The 24703-nt window shown below is 36.2% G+C and overlaps 1 protein-coding gene across 1 annotated transcript in view; it reads left to right on the top strand.

The window, feature by feature from the left end:
- ZCWPW2 (zinc finger CW-type and PWWP domain containing 2) overlaps positions 1–24703 on the top strand; it is a 109177-nt gene that overhangs the window by 12583 nt on the left and 71891 nt on the right. The window contains exons 2-3 of the mRNA XM_041733626.1: positions 11580–11932; positions 22794–22953. Coding sequence (XP_041589560.1) covers positions 11622–11932; positions 22794–22953 — 471 coding nt within the window. The 5' untranslated portion in view covers positions 11580–11621. The remainder of the gene's footprint in view (positions 1–11579; positions 11933–22793; positions 22954–24703) is intronic.

Raw genomic sequence — 24703 nt, 5'->3', positions numbered from 1 at the left:
AAGTGAGACTTGGGATAGAGATTTGGCAGCTATTTGCAAGGAGAGAGTGTCAAAGCTCTGCAAGTCAACTCCCTAAGGAAGAGAATAGAAAGAGAAATTTGAAGACAGACTTTAAGAAAGGCCTACATTTAAGGACTAGGGGGAGAAAGAAGAACTAGTCAAAGAATCAGTAGTGGTTAAACATTGAAGAACAATCCTTTGACTAGGTGATAGAAAAATCTCTGGTCTCCTTTAAAAGAAACATTTGGCAAAAGCCAGATGGTCAGTCATTTAAGAGTAAGTAGATGCCTAGGATTTCTGGCAAGTAGTTGATACTCTTGACTTTCTGTCGTGTGACTCTAGAACTTTCCTCTAGAGAAACAGACCCATACTTCAAATTGCCTATCTCTTAGACTCACAAGCATCTTAAACTCAAGACCAAAAAGAATATATTATTCCTATTCCCCAAAACTTAAATTTGCTCCATATCTATGTCCTCTATTTGATTATTAAACTATTTGATTATTAAATCTATTCAATTGACTCCACTGTGTTAGTTTTTCTTTTCTTTTCTTTTTTTCCCTAAACAGAAATCTTAGGTTCATCTGCCACTATCCCCCCTTCCTTATCACTAGGAACCTTCCACTTCGAAAACCAACATACAGTTGATTATTGTTATAGACTAGCTGTTTGTATCTCCTCAGAATGTGATGGTGTTAGGAAGTGGAGCCTTTGGGAGATGAGGGCAGAACTCTCATGAATGGAATTAATGCCCCTCTAAAAGAGACCCCAAGAAATGCCTTGCCCCTTCTACCATATGAGGTTAGTTTTGCTTTTGCAAAAAAGCAGCCATCTATGAACAAGAAAGGGGCTTTCACCAATGAATCTGCCAGTGCCTTCCTCTTGGAGTTTCCAGCCTTCAGAACTATGAGAAATAAATTTCTCTTATCTCTAAGTCACTTAGTCTATGATACCTTTGTTATAGTGGCCCAAACACATGAAGACAGAAATTGGTACCGAGAATGGAGGAGTGCTATTCTAATGAACACCTAAAAATGTGGAAGTGACTTTGGAACTGAGTAATGAGTAGAGAAGTTGGAAGAATTTTGAGGTTCATGCTAGGGAAAGCCTACGTTGTAGTGAACTAATAGCACATTAAGAGTGATTTTAGTGAGAGCCCAGAAAGAAAAGAGCTATAAAGAAAGCTTCAATCTTAGAAAATACCTTGTAACTTGACCAAAACTTTATTTGAAATATGGTAAAGTCCATTCTGATTAGATCTCAGATAGAAATGAGGAACATGCTATTGGGAGATGGAGAAAAGGCCATTCTTGTTATAGAGGGCAAAGAACTTGGCTGAATTGTGTACATGTCCTAGTGTTTCATGGAAGGTAGAACTTTTGAATGATGACACTGGATATTTGGCTGAAGAAATATCCAAGCAAAGTGTTGAAATTGCAGCTTAGCCTCTTTATTATAGTGAAATGCAAGAGAAAAAAATAATTATTCCATCAAAAAGGAAGCAGAACTTAAAAGATATGGAAAATTCTCAGCCTATCCATATTAAAAATAATGAGTGAACTGTTTGGGAGAGAATACAGAATGTGGCCAAACAACTATCTGGTAAGGAAATTAGCCATCTAAACTGACTTTAGGAGCTATTATTCATGACAATGGAAGAAGGCAATTTGGAGATCATCTGGTCTGCCACCCAGTTATAGGCCCTGAGCATAAAGGCCTAGGAGTCAGAATGATTTCAGAGGAGGGGCCAGGGCACTTGTGGGACTGTGGCACCTACTGCCTAGCCTTCCCTCAAGGACTTCCACTCCCTGCATTTGTGCCAAGCTCCTCAAATGCCACAGGTCCAGTTTTAGCGAGTCCCTGTGGTTCAGATTGCAGCAGTAGTCACCTTACCAGAGGGTATAGGCAGAGGATTTGCTGCATCCATGTGGTGCTGCCCACTTGGTGCCATCTCTGCCAGGGCACAAAGTACACAACCCATGAGATCATGACTACTTCTACCTAGATTTCCTGGTACATGACCCAGGCAGAAAATCCCTGAGGCAGAATCACTCCACTGTGGTTCTGTGGAATCAGTGGAGCTGTGAGGCTGGGACTGCCTTCATGACCAGGAGCCACCTTCAGGCAATACCAGCCTTGGAGAGCCACAGGCATGTGATTTTAACCTTTGAGACCTATGGTGTAGACTGCTCCAAGCAAACTCAGAGAGTTGGGGGCTACCCAAAGCAATGGAGGCAAGACCATGTATAGCCTTTGGTACATTTTGTATTACCCTTTGCTACATTTGTCCAGTATTTTGTGGAACTTAGTTTTATATGTTTCTCTCTGAACTCAGTAAGAGAGATTGTTTCTTGTTCAGCTTTTGTTCACAGTCCTGAAATCCATGCCTGACATTTAATAGAAGCTCACTTTATGTTTGAATTAATGTTCAAAGTCAGTCATTTATTCAACAAACATTTATTGAGTATCAAGTGTGTAATACACTACCAGGAGCTCAGTATAGGGTAGTACGTAGTACTCTTACTATCCCTAGATAAGGGACCAAAGGTTCAGAGTGGTTAACCCATTTGTCTATTAAAAAGTGGTAGAGCTATCTGACTGAAAATTGAGTGTCTGGGACCATTCATAACTATTACCTTGGATGAAGGAATAAATAATGTACAGCTTGAACTTAAGACTGTATAATTTCGGATGGCTGTCTTATGTTTTTTATTTTCAAATTTAATTTTTAAATTTTCTTCTGATTTCTGTAGTTCAATGTTAGCTAAGTCATGAAATCAAAAATTAGAAGTCCTGTAAAGCAAGTGTTAATGCTTAGCATAGCTTCTTATTTGTCAATATCTTTATAATCTACAGTGTAAACTACTTAGGCATAATTTTATAGGGACCCATTTAAAGAACCTAGAAAGGGTCACCTGGGTGGCTCAGTGGTTGAGCGTCTGTATTTGGCTCAGGTCATGATCCCAGCCTGAGTTCCGCATCAGGTTCTCCACAGGGAGCCTGCTTCTCCCTCTGCCTATGTCTTTGCCTCTCTGTGTGTGTCTCTCATGAACAAATAAATAAAATCTTTAAAAAAAAATAAAAAATGAAGACCCTAGAAGTTTCTGATGGTGCCTGGGTAGCTCCTGTCATGATCCCAAGGTCCTGGGATAGAGCCCCACATCAGGCTCCTTGCTTTTCCCTCTCCCTCTGCCCCCTAACCCCCACTCACGTGTGCATTCTCTCTCTCTCAAATAAATAAATACAATATTTTTTTAAGACTCTAGAAGTTTCAAAACCACATTGTCTTTCCCTCTTCATTTGCATCTTCTGTATGTGATAGTAATTTTGAAAACCAGCAAAGTATTTGAGAAGAGGTAATAGAGATCATGAAAATCTGGTTTGAAAAGAATAAGTGTTTTGTAATCTGTATTATAAATTCTATTAGCCTGGATAAACTGTGTCAAATCTAAAATATGAAGAGGTTTAAGTTAGATGCAATTGAAAATGAGTATCACTATCATTTAAGTAATAATGACATTTCCTTAGTGTTAATTTATCTTCTCAACATTATCCACTGTGAGACCCAACTTTCTAAGAAAATCTGAAAACTTTATCTACCATTTAAAAGTAATCTTTTAATCCCCTTAACATTTTATAATAGGATATCATAATGGATTTTCCTAAGCTTTCCATTGAAATGGTACTACAAACTTAGAGTACTTTCTCCATTATTATAGTGGTCCGATAGTTGCAAGATGGACAAAATCCTAAGCAGTTGAGTGATAGATAGCAATCGTTTTTCACTTTCTTTTCTATCTCTTACACGTTAATTATTTACATTATTAGTGTTCTCGTCAATACGCTGTTTCTTTGTAGAAATATTTTAAAGTTTTCTGAGGAATAATTTAATCTAGATAACATAGTCCATAATCCTGTTCAACTAGTTAATTATAACTCGAATATATTGCAATACGGTAAAGGTAAATAGATAGCTAAAGAACACCTCTGTGAAGCACTCTTAGTTGTGGTACTGCCCACCTTTCCAGCAGGAGGCTTCACATCACTATTGAGAGATAGGACTTGCAAAAAAAATAAAAATTAAAAAAATTAAAAAAAAAGAGATAGGACTTGCTTATATATGATCTGAGTGAGGATTCTAATATCAATTTCATATTTAATATTATTAAGCCATATTTTTTATTATTAAATAAAAATAAATAGAAGTTCCTTGAATGAATATGTAATGGATAATCTTATTATTTCTAGAACTGTACCCAACTCCTTGCCCTCAGTTTATTTGTTACACAATCTCTCAATACCTGCCTTAGACTTAGAATCTTCCATATCTTTCTTTTATTTGATTGGGGAGTTGATAGCTTTTCACACAGTAGCCAACATCATGTTCTCCTCCTACTATTTTCTTTGCAGCTAACTGTGGGGGCTTATGGAGGATGGATGATTGTGTCCTGAAACATAAAACTCAAGGGCAGCCTTGACAGAAATAACTTTAACTTCTTCTGTTTTTGATGACTATATTTATGCTTCAATATTGTCAAAGGCACAAGATAAAGATGTCTGTTACTACTACTACTGTTTAATATTTTTCCAGAACCAATGTAAAAGTAAAGAAAACAAAATACGAAGGAATGTCAGCAAGATGCCAGAATAGTAGACTCTTGACTATCCTTCCTCCCATAGATGAACTGAATAAATAGCTACACACAAATCAATTCCTTTGAGAAAAATACAGAAATTAGTTGTGTGATTCCTGCACATCAGGTGACTAAGAAAATACACACATTGAAAGGAGTAGGAAATGTTGAGACTCACTCCTCCCATAAACTGGCTTAGCAATTTGTAATCAGGATGGATTCCCAATTGCTAGCTTTTCCCTGAGGAGCAAAGGATTTGGACCACGTATCTAGCTCCCCAACTTTTATTGTTGTCAAACAAGGAACTGGCTCCTAAATCACCTAGCTCTGAAAGTCAATGGAGCTCAAAATTCATCAGTTCCTCAGAACCATATTAAACAAAGAGAAGGTTCTAAACAAAAGTGTGAGCACTTACCAAGACTATATAGTGGACTCAGTACAGAGAGAACAGACAAAAACACAAGGCTACCAGTTTCCCCTTTGAAGGGATTTGACTGCACATTTTTATAGCTGGTGCCTCAGGGTCGAGTTTCTTTTTCTTTCTTTTTCCATTGGTGGAGCTTCTAATCAATCAGCCTTCATCTGGAAGTTGACTGGGCTCCTCCAGGGGCCTGAAAATGTGGGCACCTCAGTAATTTGCTTTCCCCTCACTCCAGTGATGAAAACAAGTATCCACCTTCTCCCTGGAAAGAGCTCCTTCACACATCTAGCATCCCAACTTTCATACTGCCACCTAAGGGTCTGACTCCCAAATTGCCTAGCTCAGAGAGCCTGAAGGACTTGGCATTCACAAGTCCTCCTTTCCCACCAAAACCAAAGAGGCAGTTTTTAACAGATGTGTATGTATTTCCTGCTGCCATTCCCCACCCTTCATACAGAAGGAACAGACAAAAACACAAGACTCCCAGTTTCTCCGTAAAAGGGATTTGACTACATAATTTCCCCAACTGCTACCCAGGGGTCAGACTTCTAATTATTCTGCATGTAGGAGCTTATGGGGCACATAATTAGTAGTCTTACAGAAGCCTGAAGAGATATGTGGGAATTTTCTGTGCCTTTTCTCTCCAACTCACTGCATTGACAAAACAGTGGAGATAAATGATTTTTCTGTCAGATTATTAATTCAGAATAATAGCCATAAAGATGCTCAGTGAAGTCATGAGAGTAATACATGAACAAAATGAGAATTTGAGCAAAGAGAAAATATATTAAAAAGCACAAAAAAGATAGGGCACCTGGGTGGCTCAGTCAGTTAAGCATCTGTACTGGCATGGAGCCTGCTGGGAAATCTCTCTCTTCTTCTCACTTTGCCCCTCCCAATCTCTCTATCACCCTCTTTCATTTAATTAATTAATTAATTAATTTACTTCAAAAGAATAAAGGTCATATAACAAATTTACAACTAATATACTCACTGGTCAAAAGCAGAAAGCTTTTCATCTAAGATCAGGAACAAGACAAAGGTGCCCATTCTCATCACTTCTTTTCAACTTAGTACTGGAAATCCTAAGCAGCACAGGTGTGCCTAGGCAGCACAGGCAAGAAAAAGAAATAAAAGGCATCCATATCAGAGAAGAAAAAGTAAAATTGACTTTCAGGATACTTTATATATAAAAAACCCTTAAGACTCCACTCAAAAACTGTTAAAACTGATGAATGAACTTAGTAAAGTTACAGGACACAAAATCAACAAACAAAAACTGGTTGCATTTCTGTATACTAACAACAAACTATCTGAAAAAGAAATCAAGAAAACAATCTCATTTCTAAGTGCATCAAAAAGAATTAAATGCTTAAGAATAAACTTAACAGCCCACTTCCACCACTGTGGTTCAACATAGTATTAGAAGTCCTAGCCTCAGCAATCAGACAACAAAGAGAAATAAAAGGCAATCAAATTGGCAAAGAAGAAGTCATATTCTTACTCTTCATAAATGACATGATACTTTATGCGGAAAACCCAAATGACTCCACTCCACAATTACTAGAACTGATAAAAGAATTCAGCAATGTGGCAGGATATAAAATCAATGCACAGAGATAAATTGCATTTCTATACACTAACAATGAGACAGAAGAAAGAGAAATTAAGGAATTGATCCCATTTACAATTGCACCAAAAAGCATAAAATACTTAGGGATAAACCTAACCAAAAAGGTACAGGATCTATACTCTGAAAACAACAGAACACATATAAAAGGAATTGAGGAAGACACAAAGAGATGGGAAAGCATACCATGCTCATAGATTGTAAAGTAAATATTGTTGAATTGTCTGTGTTATCTAGAGCAGTCTATGCATTAATGCAATCCCTGTCAAAATAAGACACATTTCAAATCTGTAATCATCAAGGTAGTATGGTACTGGCACAAAAACAAACAGATCAATGGAATTGAATAGAGAACCCAGAAATGGACCCTCAACTCTATGGTCAACTCATTTTTGACAAAGCAGGAAAGAATATCCAATGGAAAAAAGGATAGTCTTTTCAATAAATGGTGCTGGAAAAATTGGACAGCCACATGTAGAAGAATGAAATGGGGCGTTTTCTTACTCTATACACAAAGATAAACCTAAAATGTATCAAAAACCTAAATGTGAGGAATCCATCAAAATCCTAGAGGAGAACACAGGCGGCAACCTCTTTGACCTTGGCCACAGCAACTTCTTGCTAGATATGTCTCCAAGGGCAAGAGAAACAAAAACAAAAATGAACTACCAAGACCTTGTCAAGATAAAAAGCTTCTGCACAGCAGAGGAAGCAGTCAACAAAACTAAAAAGCAGTAGGGGGAAGCAAAATGGTGCCTCATTTCATCTGGTCCCCCCAAATTTAGCTAGATAATTTTCAAACCATCCTAAACACCTATGAATTCATTTAAAAGGCAACCTACAGAATGGGAGAAGATATTTGCAAATGACATATCAGATAATGGCTAGTATCCAAGATCTATAAAGAACTTATCAAACTCAACACCCAAAAAAACAAGTAATCCAGTCAAGAAATGGGCAGAAGACATGAACAGTTATTTCTCCAAAGAAGATATACAAATGGCCAGCGGACACATGAAAAAAACATGCCCTGTCACTTGCCATCAGGGAAATACAAATCAAAACTATGATGAGATACCAGCTCACAGTAGTTAGAATGGCTAAAATTAACAAGACAGGAAACAACAAATGTTAGAGAGGATGTGGAGAAACGGGAACCCTCTCGCACTGTTGGTGGGAATGCAAGTTGGTACAGCCACTCTGGAAAACAGTATGGAGGTTCCTCAGAAAGTTAAAAAGTTAAAAAGAGAGCTACCCTATGACCCAGCAATTGCACTACTAGGTATTTACTCCAAAGATAAAAATACAGTGATCTGAAAGAGCATCTTTCAGATGCATCTCAGTGTTTATAGAAGCAATGTCCCAAATAGCCAGACTGTGGAAAAGCCGAGATGGCTATCAACAGATGCATGGATAAAGAAGATGGGGTGTGTGTGTGTGTGTGTGTGTGTGTGTGTGTGTGTGAAATGGAATATTACTCAGCCATCAGAAAGGATGAATATTTACCATTTTTATCAACATGGATGGAACTGATGGATATTATGCTGAGTTAAATAATTCAATCAGAGAAAAACAATTACATGGTTTCACTGATATGTGGAATATAAGAAACAATGCAGACAATCATAGGGGAAAGGAGGGAAAACTGAACAAGAAATCATCAGAGAGGGAGAAAAACCATAGGAGACTTAACTATAGGAAACAAACAGGGTTGCTGTTGGGGAGGTGGGTGGGTCGATGGGGTAATTCAATGATAGGCACGTGATGTGATGAGCAACTGGGTGTTATATGCAACTGATTAATTGAACACTACATCTGAAATTAATGATGTACTATATGTTGGATAATTGAATTTAAATTTAAAAAAGAATTAATAAAGGAGGTAAGAGATCTGTACAGTGAAAATTATAAAACATTTATGAAAGAAATTGAAGACACAAATAAGTGGAAAGATAGCTCATGTTCATGGATTGAAAGAATTAACATTGTTAAAATGTTCATAGTACAACAAGTGATCTACACATTCAGTGCAATCCCTATAAAAATTCAAATGACATTTTTCACATAAATAGAAAAAAGGCATAAAATTCATATGGAATCATAAAAGACCCCAAATAGCTAAAGCAAGCTTGAGCAAGAAGTGCAAAGCTGGAGGCATTATACCTCCTTATTTCAAACCATATTACAAAACTGTAGTAATCAAAACTGTATGGTATTGGCATAAAAACACACAGATCAATGGAACAGAGTAGAGAACTCACTTATATATAGCCAACTAATTTTTGACAGAGGCACCAAGAATACACAATAGGGAAAGGTTAGCCTCTTCAATAAATGATATTAGAAAATTGGATAGTCACATGCAAAAGAATAAAATTGGATCCTTATACTATACACAAAAATCAATTCAAAAGGGACTAATGACTTAAAGACTTGAAACTATAAAACTCTTCTAGAAAACATAGGGGGAAAGGTCATTGAGATTAGGATTTTCAATGATTTTTTGGATTTGACACCAAAGCAAATAGATAGGATTATATAAAACTAAAGTGTTTCTGCACAGGAAAGAAAATCATCAACAAAATTAAAAGACAACTTTTAGAATGGAATGAAACATTTGCAAATATATACTTGATAAGGAGTTAATATCCAAGATATGTAAGGAACTCTTACAACTAATAGAAATAATAGTAATAACCAAGATTTTAAAAAGACTGAAAATAAATTAACCAAGCAGCAACTCAAGAGAAAGGTAAGATCAACAAAGAATACCAAGAAAGTAGAGGAAGTATAGAGTGCCGCTATTAATTAAATAGAACTCCAAAGAATAAATGGGGAGGCTCAAAAAAAGTACTGACAAAATAAGTGAAGAAAGAGGCGATATAAGCAAATTTCAGAGTGAAGGAGAGACACATAATGAGAGACATAATAAATACACCAGGATTCTTAAAAGTATAACAATTGAGAATTCCTCCCTTAGGCAAACTTTCCAAAATAAAAGAGACATTCTTTACTTCATTTTATGAGGCTAATAATCTTGATATCAAAACCAGACAAAGGCAAAAAAGAAAATTGAACTCACCTGTAAACACATGTGTATAATCTTAAGTAATTTAATGAACTACATACAGCAATATATGTTAAAGAAAAAATTCTTGTAACAATCATATAGGGTTTACCTAGACTGCAAGTATGATTTATTATTATTAACTCATTATTACAACATAGCCAGTTAACAGACTTTAAAAAAAATCTTTATGTTTATCTCAACATACAGAAAAGCAATAGATAAAATTCAGCAGTACTTCATGTTTAATAACAACAACAAAAATCTCATAGTAAACTGGTCATTGAAGGGAAAAATTTTCAGGCAACTTTTTAATAGTCTCTACCAAAAAATATACATATCTGACTTTATAGTCCAATAGTGGAAGCATTCTCTTTGAAATTAGAAAAAGATGTCTACTACATGGCTTCTATTCATTATTATGCCTGTCTTAGCAACATAGTAAAAGATACAAGGATTGAAAATAAACAAACAAAATTGTTATACATACACACATGCATATTTATACCTAATGTGAAGTGAATTGCAAAACAATATCTTGCTCAGGGACAACTGGTGAATAACAGAGCCAGGAGTTCACACATAATTTGGCTCCAATGTCTGAACTCTACGACTTCTGCTATATTGTCCAGTGTCTCAGAGAATTGAGGAAAAGTGTGTTTACTTGAACTGCAATGTAGATTGCAATCTTCTCAAAATTTCCTCACCAGTTAAATAATTAACCAGAAATTTTACATGAATATTATTAGCAAAATTTTGTATTTCTCTTCCAGTAGATATGGTTCTTCATGTTTTTAGACTTGTCCATTCTTTTGTTATAATAAATAGTGCCACAGTTAATATTGTTTGTGTCTTTGTATGTGTAGAATAGTTTCTTTTAAGTTTCACACCAATGGTATTATGTAAAAAATTGTAAACTATGGCTATGGCATATATTGGTAAACTTCTTTCTAAAACAATTTGTGGTGACCCTGGAATATGATAAGTGAGTTTCTAAATATATGATTAAGTCATGAATTAAGAGCTTCTTTATATGGTGCTTATACTTGGATAGTAGTATTCTACTAACTCATGAATATGGTATATGGACGTCATTCTTTAAAATAGGTTTTTTATTGCAAAGTAAGTTAATTTTACTTTATTTTAGTTATATTATTTTTTGGTATTCACACAATTATTGAGGCTAGAAGTTAGGGGCTTAATCATATAATCCTAATGTTTTTATATGTTTAAAATTTTCATAATAAAAACCTCTGAGAAATGTTTTTTCCAAACTGCTTGAATTAATGGATAAAAGCTATATAAGTGAAACTATATAAACAAAACATTAGTTTTTAAAAGCAGATCTCAAATATTCATATGGGGAAATATTTTGTTACATTTGATATTCCTCAGAATTAGAACAAGAAAGGGGTCATTGACTCATTTCATGTATCTCCATCCCCAAGAGGCAGTAAAGTTTAATGGATAAGATCACAGAATCTGGAACCAAACTGCCTGTATTTAAATCCTGACTCTACCATATACTAGCCCTGGGACTTCAAAAAATTACTTTTCTTAGCTTCAGTTTTCTCTGTAAAAATGGTCATACTTCTATTTTTATTTATTTATTTTTAATTTTGGAGCATTTTATTCCCAGAGAGATTGGTGGCTCTATTTTGTTCCTTTGTTTCTGGGTGGGTGGAAACACATTGTTCAAAATGTATAGTCTTTATGGGATAGAAAGAATGTGGGCAAAGAAAGTAACAAAGAGCTCTTTCTCCAATTTTGGTTTGAACTTTCTTTCCTTGTATTCTTGAACCTATATTCTTCTTATTTGTTTTCCAGATTAAATGCATTTATGGAAAAGAAAAATTGGGTGGTAAGATAATGGTAGAATATTTTAACACTGCAATGGATTCCTCAGCAGAAAACAGTATGTATGTAAACAAAATGTGGGTTCAATGTGAGAATGAAAGCTGTTTGAAATGGAGATTGTTGTCAAGTGAGGATGCAACCAAAGTTGATCACAATAAACCATGGTACTGCTTCATGAACACTGATTCAAGATACGATAAGTGCTCTATTTCTGAAGAAGACTTTCCAGAAGAGTCTGAGCTTCATGAAAGTGGATTTAAGATTGTCTATTCACAGCTCCCTCTTGGAAACCTAGTTTTGGTAAAATTACACGATTGGCCAAGGTAAAGTTGTTGTTACTTTATAAAAAACTATTGAGTTACAGTCTTGCTAAGTTGATGAATTTTTAAACCTTTTCAAAGGATCAACTTTTTCTACTGTTTTCTTATTTATTATTTCCCAATCTCACTATTATTTCCTGACATTTTCAGATCTAATTCTTTTTTTTTCTTAGTTTCTTAAATTGGAAACTTTAGGTAGCTTATTTAAATCATTTTTCTTGGGCAGCCCAGGTGGCTCAGCGGTTTGGTGCCTGCCTTCGGCCCAGGGCATCGAGTCCCACATCGGGCTCCCTGCATGGAGCCTGCTTCACCCTCTGCCTGTGTCTGTGCCTCTCTCTCTCTCTCTCTCTGTCTCTCTCATGAATAAAGAAAATCTTTTAAAAAAATAAAATAAATCATTTTTCTTCTTAATATAGACAGCTACAGCTAAAAATTTTTCTTTAAGCTCAACATTAGCTATATCCCACAAATTTGGATATGTAGTGTTTTATTACCATTCAGTTTCAAATATTTATTAATTTTCTGTGTGATATCTTCATTCAAATGTGCTGTTAGAAGTATATTTTTACTTGATATTTGAGGATTTTAAAATATTTTGTTGTTATTGAGTTCTAATTTAAATTTATTGTCCAATGAGTATTTTTATGACTATTATTTTGAATTATTTATCATGCTTATTACTTCTCTGTTTAATTTAGCTAATTTGCTGTGGTTTTGCCTGTTCTTTCATTTGTGACGTATTCCTCTTCCTCCTTATTTTGTCTAACTCTCTGTGTTTATTTCTGTGTATTAGAAAAGTCAGCTATGTCTCCTGATCTTGAAAATAGCAGCCTTATGAAGACGAGATCCTGTAGTGTCCCATGATTCAATGTCTCCTGTTCACCAGAACCAGGAATGTCCTGTATGGGTTGCTTGCACCCTACTATTATGGCTGAACTGTGTTTACCTTTAGTCCATTTGGCTGCAGTGGCCCATTTTGCTTGTTGTGGGTACACTGAACAGAGTTTGGTCCTTGTGCCACTAAGGGGGCAGTCTGGGGCTGCCTTGGGCTTAGGTCGGGTGACATCAGCAAGCAGACCAGATGCATGTCCCCAGTCCGTCCTGCTGGGGTTGTATGGACTGATCAACAAGGCACTCTCTCTGTGCTGCTAGCTGTAAGTTTTGGCTACTGGGACTGTGGGTGCACTGGCGTGTGTGATTATCTTACCCTCTCCAGGGAAGAAGTCAATTTGGAATGGCATCAGTCCCTGCTGGGGTTGCTTGCAGAGTTTATCAGGGCAGGAGCTGCTTTGGAGGGATACCTTGCTAAGTGTCTTTTATACTTTTATATAAAATGAGTTATGTTCTTTAAGAAGAGATTTTTTTTTCAGTCTTGTTTTCTCTCTGTTGTTCAGATTGGATCATTTCTGTTTTAAGTTCACTGACTCTTGCCTCTTTCGTGTTCATTCTGAGCTTTTTGTTTTGGTTATTGTATTTTCAATTGTAACATATCCATTTGGTTCTCTCTATATCTTCTATTTATTGTTAGACTATTTTTTTTTATTTTTGGATATTATTTAAATCTGTTTTAGCAGGCTGTTCCTACTACTACACTAGAGAGATATGAGGGAACCTCTTTGTTACTGCCAGGTGGGAGTGGAAGTCTAGGTTTTCTACTCAGTCTCCACTTACTCTCTGGAAATGGAGGGATGCCTCATTGCTGCTGGGCTGGGACAGGGTTCAGGCTCCTCACTCACCAATTTGACTGGGAGAGGTAGGGGTACCTTGTTATTTGCATCCACTAATACCATAGGGGGAGAACCATGTTAATTCTGAAAGATGATAAAAATTCCAACTTCCCAGTAGTCCTCTTCCACCACCATCTGAGTGGTTAGGAGATGGCGGCTTTATCACTGCTAGGTGGTTTGAAGTCCAGGCTCAACCCTTAGCCTTTGTTGATGAGGATTAAGATGGGGATTTGTAGATTTTTCAAAGGTATTTGGCTGGGAAAAAGCAGTTATTGCTTAAATGTTCTTTGTCTTGCTCTGCTGCCTCTATCCGGGTCTTTTGATTAGAAAGAGCAGGCTTCACATGGACTATTTGTTCATATGCACCCATTGGTGACTCTGGGTTACTGGCTTCTTTGGCACCTAGTTTAGGATATATGAGGTAAAAGAAGCTTGGAGAACTCACTGCCATGTCATTCTTCAGATTTTGAGGCCCTTATCTGGCTTATCTGCATCTTTTAGAATCTTCTTATGTTTATTTGATATATAATACTCAGGAGTTTTTGTGTACTTAGTGGGAAGAATACAGACAACTGAGTATACCTCAACTTCTCCAGACCTAGAACCTGCATAATAGATTTTCTTTAGCTTTTTTGTGTAAATCATATGCCCAGAGCCCTTATTCTATTATTTTCTCAGAGTATCAAAAAAATAAACTTGTCTGAGATTTCCTAGCTTTTTCCTTGACTTTGTTTTTTAAGTTTTAAAATTAAATTATTTTATTTACATATTTTGATTAATAAACTTTATTTTTTAGAGCAGTTTTAAGTTTGTAGCAAAATTGAATGGAAAGTACAGAGTTTCCACATATCTCCTCCCCTGCCCTACACAACCTCATATACCAGCAACATCTCAAATCAGTGTGGCACATTTGTTACAATCTATGAACCAGCATTTACCCATCATTGTTGACCAAAATCCATAGTGAATCATTAGCATTCACTCATTGTGCTGTACATTCTATAGGTTTTGACAAATGAATAATGATATGTATTTACCATTATAATATCATACAGAATAATTTCACTGGGCTAAAAAATCTCCTGGGTTTTGCCTATTCATCCCTCCCACCACCCTCTGGCAACTGGGGTACAAAACTATGTACATAGTTTTGCCTTTTCCAGAATGCTGTATTGTAATAAAAATATGTAGACTTTTTCAGATTGGCTTCTTAGTAATATGCATTAAGTTTCCTCCCTGTATTTTCATGGAGATACACTATTGTTTTAATTCGCATTTCCCTGATAACATATGAGGTGGAACATCTTTTAATATGCTTATTTGTCATCTGCATATCTTCTTTGGTGAGGTGTCTGCTCAGATCCTTTGCCTATTTTTTAGTTGAGTGGTTCATTTTCATATTGTAGAGTTTAAGAGTTCTCTATATATTTTGGATACCAGTCCTTTATCAGATATGTATTTTGCAAATATTTTCCCCAAGTCTGTGGTTATCTTCTCATTCTCTTACTAGTATCTTTCACAGAGCAGACAACATATTTAATTTTAATGAAATCCAACTTACCAATATTTTTTCCATGGATGGTTCTTTTGGTGTTGTATCCCCACTTTTATTTGTACCTTTTCTTTCCTTTATTCATAGTGATTCTTTCTTCTTTTTTTTCTTTTTTAAGATTTTATTTATTCATTCATTCATGAGAGACACAGAGAGAGGGAGAGAGAGGCAGAGACCCAGGCAGAAGGAGAAGCAGGCTTCATGCAGGGAGCCTGATGTGGGACTTGATCCCGGGACTCCAGGATCACGCCCTGGGCCTAAGGCAGGTGCTAAACCCCTTTAGCCACCCAGGGATCCCCAATTCTTTCTTCTTTGACTTGGCTTATACTCCCAGCAGTTTCTCATCAATGTAAGCTTCTGTCCTGGGAAGGAGTTTTGTTGGTTAGTTTAAGAGTTCACAGGGCCCAGATTGCTCCAGTAACTTCAGGTTTTGTTGCAGTTCTCTCACAGTTTTGGCTGCTGTGCTCACGTTGACCTGCTGCATTTTTCAATAGTACTCCTTGCAGTTTTGACATTCTTATTTTGCAAACCCATCAGACTGCTGGATACCTTCTCCCTCCCACCCTGCTTCCCCTCATACAGATGCTAGTAATATGTGGGTCTTGTTACTGTCAGTAGTTTGTACCTGCCTGCTTCTATTTTGGTGGTTTCTGGGTTAACTTAACACTTAGTTTTTTTGTTAAGATTTTATCTACTTATTCATGAGAGACACACAGAGAGAGGCGAGACATAGGCAGAGGGAGAAGCAGGCTCCGTGCAGGGAGCCCAAAGTGGTACTCGATCCCAGGACCCCAGAATCACGTCCCGAACCAAAGGCAGATGCTCAACCACTGAGCCACCCAGGCGTCCCACACTTAGTTTTGTTATAGATGCTGTGCATCAGGTTTTGGCTTTGCTATTATAGTTATTCTACCTGTACTTGAAGGAAACTTTCGGGAGATTCTAAGACCATAACACCATTTGCTGCTATCTTCCCAGAATCCCTTGCTATTTTACATTACATTCTCCTGCTAAACATTCTCAAATCTGGGATACTCTGGCTCATATTACCTCGTTTCCATTCACATTCAGCTGTTCCCCATGAAGAATATAAAATGTTTGCTTTCGTAGAGACTGTAATGGACTTACTTTAACACACACCCACACACCCACACCTACCCCCTCCACACACACACACAAGAGGCCTTCAAATCAATACCTAATTTTTGTTTTTGTTCTGTCACATACTGTTGTGGGCTGAATTGTGTTCCCCAAAAGTCATACTTTAAAGCTCAAATCTCAGAAGTGACTATATTTGGAATCAGGGCCTTTAAAGAGGTGATTATGTGAAAATAGGCCATTAGAGTGGGCCATACACCAACCTGACTAGTATTCTTAGACGGAGAGGAAATTTGGACACACAAAGAGGCACTAAGAATACACATGCACAGAGGAAAACCTATGTGAAGACCTAGCAGGAAGGTAGACATCTATAAGCCAAGGAGAGGCTTCAAGAGAAACCATCCCTGCTGACCTATTGATATTAGACTTAAAGCCTCCAAAACTATGAGAAAACAAATATCTGTTTTTAAGCCACTTATTCTGCGGTATTTTTCTATGGCAGCTTTAGCAAACTAATACATTTAATATCTTGCAAATGTGGAAATCTCTCCGAGATATATACCTTTTGCTACTAAGGGCTTTTCTAGAGATGCTATGTGAAATGTAAATATATGCATATAATTTATTTAAATATTAAAAAATTTTTCTTTTGTAAAATAACTAGGATGGGCATGAAGAGGAAGCAGATAGCTATGTAAAAACAAATATCTTTTTTTTAATTTGATTTATTTATTCATGAAAGACACACAGAAAGAGAGAGACAGAGACAGAGAGATAGAGGGAGAAGCAGGCACCTCGCAGGGAGCCCGATGCAGAACTCTATCCTAGACCCTGGGATCACGCCCTGAACCAAAGACAGACACTCAACCACTGAACCACCCAGGCATCCCATAACAAATATCTTAAAAGACATGAATATGGATGCTTATTTTATTAGGTTATTTATGAACGTATTTGTAGTCCCATGTCATTTTTCAGATCTAAAACTAATATTTTCAAAGCAGAGACTTTGTATTTTCCAATGGAAATTCTGAAGGTTCAATAACTAATTTAAGAGATGTATTTATTTCTTGTCATTATATCTGAAATATTGTGTTAGAAATCTGATTAGGAATTTCTTTTGCAGTTTTGTGCTTGTAACTGAGGATTGGGACTTGAAATACAAATTAAACATGTTTTATTCCAGGCCCTAAATTATCTCTAATCTGTGATTGGAACCATCAAAATACCTGCAAAATGCAGGTATCTGTCTTCTTGCTATTTGGAAAGAGTAGAATGCATTTGGCGAAGTAGTCATATGTATTCCTCTTTATGAACTAAGTATAGTTGAACACAGGCTTAAAATATAGCTTTAAAATATTTTTGAAAACCTCAAATCTAGTTATATTTCATATTCAATGCTACAAATGCATAGAAAGGTAATAACAGGATAAATTGCAATAGCAGAATATAAAGCTAGAATTAACCCACTAAACATACTCAAACATCAGTTCTTAATTAAGCAGTATTAAAAATGTTGAAGTTTCAAGTGGGAAGACCAGCCACTAGCTGTCTGTAGAGGCACTTAGCAGGTAGCATTATCTGGGTCAGTTCTCATTAGCCCATGGCCTTACACCCAGCTTTGAAGGCTCAGAAACTCAATCTTATCAACATCCCAGAGTTATTCTTTCCCAGAACAGTTGATCTTCTCTGATAAAGCTAAAAAAAGCTACAGAGAGACTGATACAGAATCTAGAAATGACTATTTAATCTTTATATAATAAAAATAAAGAGTTGTCAAGAGAAAGAAAGCACTTTGTCTATATTCAAGCTCCATAGAAAATCAAATTACAGAGACATTGTCAAGCAGAAACTAGGTTCTATTTAAGGTAACAACCTTGGGTATATTTACACATTTTACAAAGTTTTTTTAAATGTGAAAATTAATTTATAGAATTTTTGCATTCTAATTTACTATAGTACAATTTAATGGTAAAATATGCCTTTAAATTAACAAACTAATACAGTGATACATTTTAGATATAGTATTCAAATTTATAAATTGATTTCTATAGATCTTTTCAGTCTTATAAAATATTATTTGATTACTTTTTTTAAATTTTTTTATTTATTTATGATAGTCATACAGAGAGAGAGAGAGAGAGAGGCAGAGACACAGGCAGAGGGAGGAGCAGGCTCCATGCACCGGGAGCCTGACATGGGATTCGATCCCGGGTCTCCAGGATCGTGCCCTGGGCCAAAGGCAGGCGCCAAACCGCTGCGCCACCCAGGGATCCCCTATTTGATTACTTCTTATTTGCATTCTTTTGCCTGTGGATTAATATAACGTGGGACGCCTGGGTGGCTCAGCTGTTGATGTCTGCCTTCGGCTCAGGGCACGATCCTGGAGTTCTGGGATCGAGTCCCACGTCGGGCTCCTGCATGGAGTCTGCCTGTGCCGCCCCCCGCCCCCCCGCCCCCGGCTCATGAACTTTAAAATACACACACACACACACACACACACACACACACACACACACTTATAATGTATGTGAGGGAATGGAGATGGGGAATTGCCTCTTCCTATCAGCCCCCTATAGTTAGATACAGCTTAGAGATTTTGTGGCAAATACAGCATTCAGTTAGTGATGATTCCAACTCATCCATATTGTTTCCCACAGATTAAGAATGAGGCCCAAGTAAAATTAGTTCTCCAAACATCCAAAGCATAGTTTGAAAATACAGTCATGTGCTTCACATTGAGTATATGACAACTGCAATCATGCTTAAGTTTCAACTTCTACTGAAGGCAATAGCTATCTTATTAAAGATTACTTCCACTAGATGAGAAATGTGTATGACATCAGTTTCTTCATGGTATATTTGCACTTCTCTTGAAGCTGCTTGTTGTGCCCAAATTTCCCCTTACCCCAAAGTGGATTCCAACACCTGATATCTCTTTGTCTATTTTATATTTGTACATTTTACCTCCCACCACCCACAGATTCTAAAATTAATCACACAACTTTCCTTGTTATTCTTTTTTTTTTTTTTTCCTTGTAATTCTAATACCTTCCTATTGGGTTGCCTACTCTTCTTCTCCCTCTTCACCTTTAGGCCCATAAGACAACACTTCTGAATTTTTCATCAATATAAATGTGAAAACTCAGAAAGTAGAAGTGCACAATGCACTATCATCTCAAATAGAGTTCAGAGTGAAAGCAAAAAATGGACATCAGTTTTCTTCAATCACACTGAGTCAGGGAAAATGATGGATACAGCATGTGGAGAGAAGTAATCATGTTTTCTGTGTCTGTTGCCTCTCCTCAGCTTCTCCTGCAGTTTGGTACATTCTGTTTCAGATGAAATGCAGAGACTAGGAGTCAGACAATTCCTTTGCGCTGCCTGACAAAATATTAACATGCCCTAGTTATTTGGACATCTGACAATACTTTTCATAATTCATCTATAAATCAGCATGCAATATATTCTATAATATGAATGTTTTAAATAACCAACAGAAGCTTTTTTTCTTTTATTAGTATCTAATTCTTTTTAAGAGTCATCTCTATTTTTATTTATATATTTTTTAAATTTGTATTTATATTTTATAGAGTAATAATTTAAATTGAATACTCTCGAGCCCAGTAGGTTTGGTGTTAAAAGAAGTTGTATCAGAATTTGTGTCGGAAAAGCTTATCTTAAACATAATAACTGCAAGGGTTTTTTTCATATCTCAAGTGATAGAAATCCTGTGATTGTTTTACACTGCGTGAAATTGGTGCTACTTATAATTTGATATTGCTTGTCAATAATCCTTTTTAAAATTTTTGTGAGGTACAAATAACCTAGTATTAAACGTGAGCCCCTTGCATTTTACAAAGAGTAATCAACAAATACAGTGTAACCATCAATTTGGTTTTTTTAAAAATTATTATTAATCCATTGGAGGACCCACTGTTTTTTATTCTGATAAGTTAGGAGTCTTCAATACAGCTACCATTCATTTTTAGTCACTTATTTGCCTATGGAAATCTTCTTTTGAGTGAGTCCCTTCAGAAATGCAGATTTCCAATGTAGGTTTAAAAGATAAACTCCAACTCAAGTTTTCTCTTAAACACTCTTAAGTGTTGCCAAATAGCAATGATACTCTGATGTAAACCTGATAATAACTAGATGGTTCTTCATTAGGGCCTGAATCTTTACTTGACTTTCCATTATCATTTCCAATTCTCCAAAGTATTAGGCTGCTTTGGGTTCCACATAGTCTAATTCAATTTGTAATCCTCTTGCCCTCCTCTTCATGATCTAGGCCTGACAGACAGACCTTCTACCTTCCCTTCCCATTATCCAGAGAGGTCTAAGAGCCAAAGAACTCTGCTCAGCATCCAGGGAACAGCTAGACATCTCCTTCTTTGCACATTTCACCGTCCCTGGTGACTGGTGCACCCAAGTCATCACCTCCTGGCAGCTACACTTGGGATTTGTCAATTTCCTGGAATTAATATTTTTTTGCATTAATAATACTAAGAATGAAGTTAGTTTACATTGTGTTATTTGTGATCTGTAAAAACTTTTTTACAGTGGTGTGGTAGATATATTTCTATATTTATAACTTTGTAACTTTCTTATCAGTTGATAACTTAATAGAAAATCAACCATCTGTAGTCCTCAAACCCAAGTAATTTACATATTTGCATTTTTGTGATTTCAGATTCTTTATAGCATGATCTGTATGCTTCCTTTAGGTTTTAAAATTGTCTAATATCTAACTTACCTAGTTTCTAAATAACTAAATGAGGCAAAAAAATATTTTTGTATCATTCTTTTTACCTCTCAGTTATACCATTTATCTTCCTGTATATGATTATATACCTGTATATAATTAGTTTCCTAGGGCTGCCATAACAATGTATCAGAGACTGTGGGTAGCTTAAAAATAACAGAAATTGGGCAGCCCGGGTGGCTTAGCAGTTTAGCACCGCCTTCAGCCCAGGGTGTGATCCTTGAGACCTGGGATCGAGTCCCATGTCAGGCTCCCTGCATGGAGCCTGCTTCTCTCTCTACCTGTGTCTCTGCCTCTCTCTCTCTCTCTGTATCTCATGAATAAATAAAATCTTCAGAAAGAAATAACAAAATTAATTTCTTACCATTCTGAGGCTAGGAAACTCAGGTCAAGTTGTCAGAAGGTTTGATTCCTTCTGAGGCTTTCTCCTTGGCCTGTAGATGCATCTTTTTCCTTGTATCTTCACATCGTCTTCCCTCTGTGCATGTCTGTGTCCTAATCTATCTCTTTTTATAAGGAAGCCAGTCATGTTGGATTAGGGCTCACCTTTAACTTAGCTACTTTCATAAAGACACTGTCTCCAAATGCAGTCACATTCTGAGGTACTGGAGTTATAAGAACTTAAATATAAGAATTTGGTGAGCAGAAAACAATTTGGTTCATGATGATGGCATTTTACAATATTTTAATTTGCCAAAAACCAAAAATGTGTAAAGCACAGTTTGTGTGAATTTTGTAACAGCACATTGAGGAACCAGAGTCACAGTAAAGCCTCGTCACATGCTTGAGGCCTCTTGTCTAATAGAAGGCAGAGCCAGAGTCTTGGGTCTTCTGATTTGAACATCACTATCTTTTTTCACTAGGGAGCTGCAAACTAAGGTAGAACTTGGCATCCCTTAGTCACATCTTCTTGACTTTATTTGCTGCCTTCCTTTCCTGCTTTAGGCTACAAACAGTAAGTCTAGAAACACTGGTAAAATAGCTAAAATTTAGTTGAGGTACATGTATTTTGTTTTAGGCAAATGGAAAAATGAAACATATCAAGGAATATCTTGGGATTTATGGCACAAAAGGACACATTCCTAAAGATTTATTTTTAAAAAGTAAAGGCTAAATTTTGTTTCCTGTACTAAAAATTTTCAGGAATTTCCTGAAAATTGAAAGGAATGTCTCCTTTCAATGGTGCAGTTAGGGGAAGGGAGCAATTAAAACAGCCAAGCTCTATTTCTGCTTTTCCATAGTAGTTAGAATCTCCAGTGTTATCACAGCCTGAGCTACCAGTACCCCTTGGGCAGCCCTGACTCAGGAAATGCCAACTCTCTCCTACCCCATCAGAACTCTGTCAGTGGGATTTTAGTAATTAAGCATTCTTCTTGGTTAGAGCTGATTCAAAACTGCCATGAGTCTTATCTTTCCTATTAACAGTATCTGAATGTCTCTTACAAATCCTGGAGATGATTCTTCTGTCTAATACTTCTTTCTCCTTATATCTATCTTAAATATGTGACTTTTCCAAAGCATTCTATATCTACAAAGATACAACTGATTACTTGTATCAAGTGAATATTCTACTTTTAAAGAATTCAAGTATGAATATGTTTAGGTTTTATGAATTGTTAAAATTTAAAGGAGAAAGTTTAGTGTATGATTGTAGCAAGATGTATTGATTTCTGCCTTTTCAAAAGCATCAAAATAATTAAAAATACTTTCTTTTCAAAGTTGGCCAGGGATACTTTGCCCAGATCCTTTTAAAGGAAAATATGTGATTTATGACCTGGATGGAAATGTTGAACAATATCACATAGAATTCCTGGGTGATCCCCATTCAAGATCATGGATAAATGCAACATGTGTTGAACATTATAGTATCACATTAAAGGTAGGTACGGTAACATCAATATTTATTCTTCTTGCGCTTTTTGGTTATGGCTATTTTTATCTCAGAATCCAAAAGATGGAACTTTTATATTTATATAAATAAAACAGCATATACTGTTTAAAATAAAAAATTTGTATGTTTTAAAAAGCTTTTTTTTAAAGGAAGTATGGAGGCAGCCCGGGTGGCTCAGCAGTTCAGCACCTGCCTTCAGCCCAGGGTGTGGTCCTGGAGACCAGGGATCGAGTCCCACGTTGGGCTCCCTACATAGGGCTTGTTTCTCCTATTCCTCTCCCTCTGACTATGTGTGTCCTCTCTCTCTCTGTGTCTTGAATGAATGAATGAATGAATGAATGAATGAATAAATAAATATTTTTAAAAAAATAATGAAAAAAAAGCAAAGGAAGTATGGAAAGTAGGGTAGTTTTAAATTTTATTTTCCTAATGGCGATATAGTATAAATCAACTGAGGACTTTTCATAATTGCCTTTTGAAACAATTTTAAGATTATCATTTGGTAGTTTTTAAAAATTCCCTTGAGAAGACTTTAAGTTGTAGGTCTAGCTCCCAGGGAAAATTAATTATGGAATGCAACCAGATTTTCAAACTTCAAACAGAATACTTCATCATACTAACTCCTTCAGTATCTTTTTTACTTTTTTTAGACTTTAAATCACACACTACAGCTAATGAATAGACTGGACTCTCAGGTTAATGAGAATAGGTGAACTAGGCCTATTTCCATGGTTTGGTTTATTCATTATAAATCAATTCAATTATCTGTGTATTCTAATTTTGGAACTTTAATCTGGAAACCATGATTTCATTAGAAATATTATTTAAAGGGATCCCTGGGTGGCGCAGCGGTTTGGCGCCTGCCTTTGGCCCAGGGCGCGATCCTGGAGACCCGGGATCGAATCCCACGTCGGGCTCCCGGTGCATGGAGCCTGCTTCTCCCTCTGCCTGTGTCTCTGCCTCTCTCTCTCTCTCTCTCTCTCTGTGACTATCATAAATAAATAAATAAATAAATAAATAAATAAATAAATAAATAAGAAATATTATTTAAAAATAGATGTCAGAAGTGTGGATTCTTCTGACTGGATGGTTTCTATTTTATAGTGGAAAAATTATATATTCAAATATACATGTGAATGTATATATAGTTAAGGCACACCATTTAATCAGCAGTATAAGTAAATATGTGTAAATTTGAGGTACTTTAAAGTGGGTTTTTGCCATATCTTTGGCATAAGCAGTATCTTTTTTTCCATTCAACTTGAAAGCAACTGAAAGGGAAGGCTGTTTTAATGAAAATATTTAAGTATGGAATAATATACATATGTTCATGGCATAATTGTGAGCCAATCATCTTAATGTGAGGCACCTTCTCCACTTTAATATTTTAGATGTGTTCTTAGGCACTTCTACTGGCAACCACAGAAAACAGGAAGAATTGTTCTCCCTTCTGTGCCCTTATCCTCTTTCCTAAAGGACAGGGAAACCTTCTAGCTTCTGATGAAGCAGACCTTAGAATCTTAAAGATTTGACAATATGATTAAGAGCAAGGCATTCCTAAGAAATTATATTTAAATATAAGTAAAAAATAGAAGTGAATTTTTAAATTGTCTCAATTAATATTTCTCCTAGGATTTGAATTCTGTCAGGATTAATTTAAGTAGCCTGATGCGAGTGCTCATACTGTTAATCCCAAGGACAAGGAAAAAATCTGATGCAAAACAAAGCCAAACTCAAG

This window comes from Vulpes lagopus, chromosome 19 (genome assembly GCF_018345385.1).
Source record: "Vulpes lagopus strain Blue_001 chromosome 19, ASM1834538v1, whole genome shotgun sequence".
Lineage (NCBI taxonomy): Eukaryota > Metazoa > Chordata > Mammalia > Carnivora > Canidae > Vulpes > Vulpes lagopus.
The sequence above is the reverse complement of the archived record's forward strand: the minus strand, read 5'-3'. Positions and strand labels throughout refer to the sequence as shown.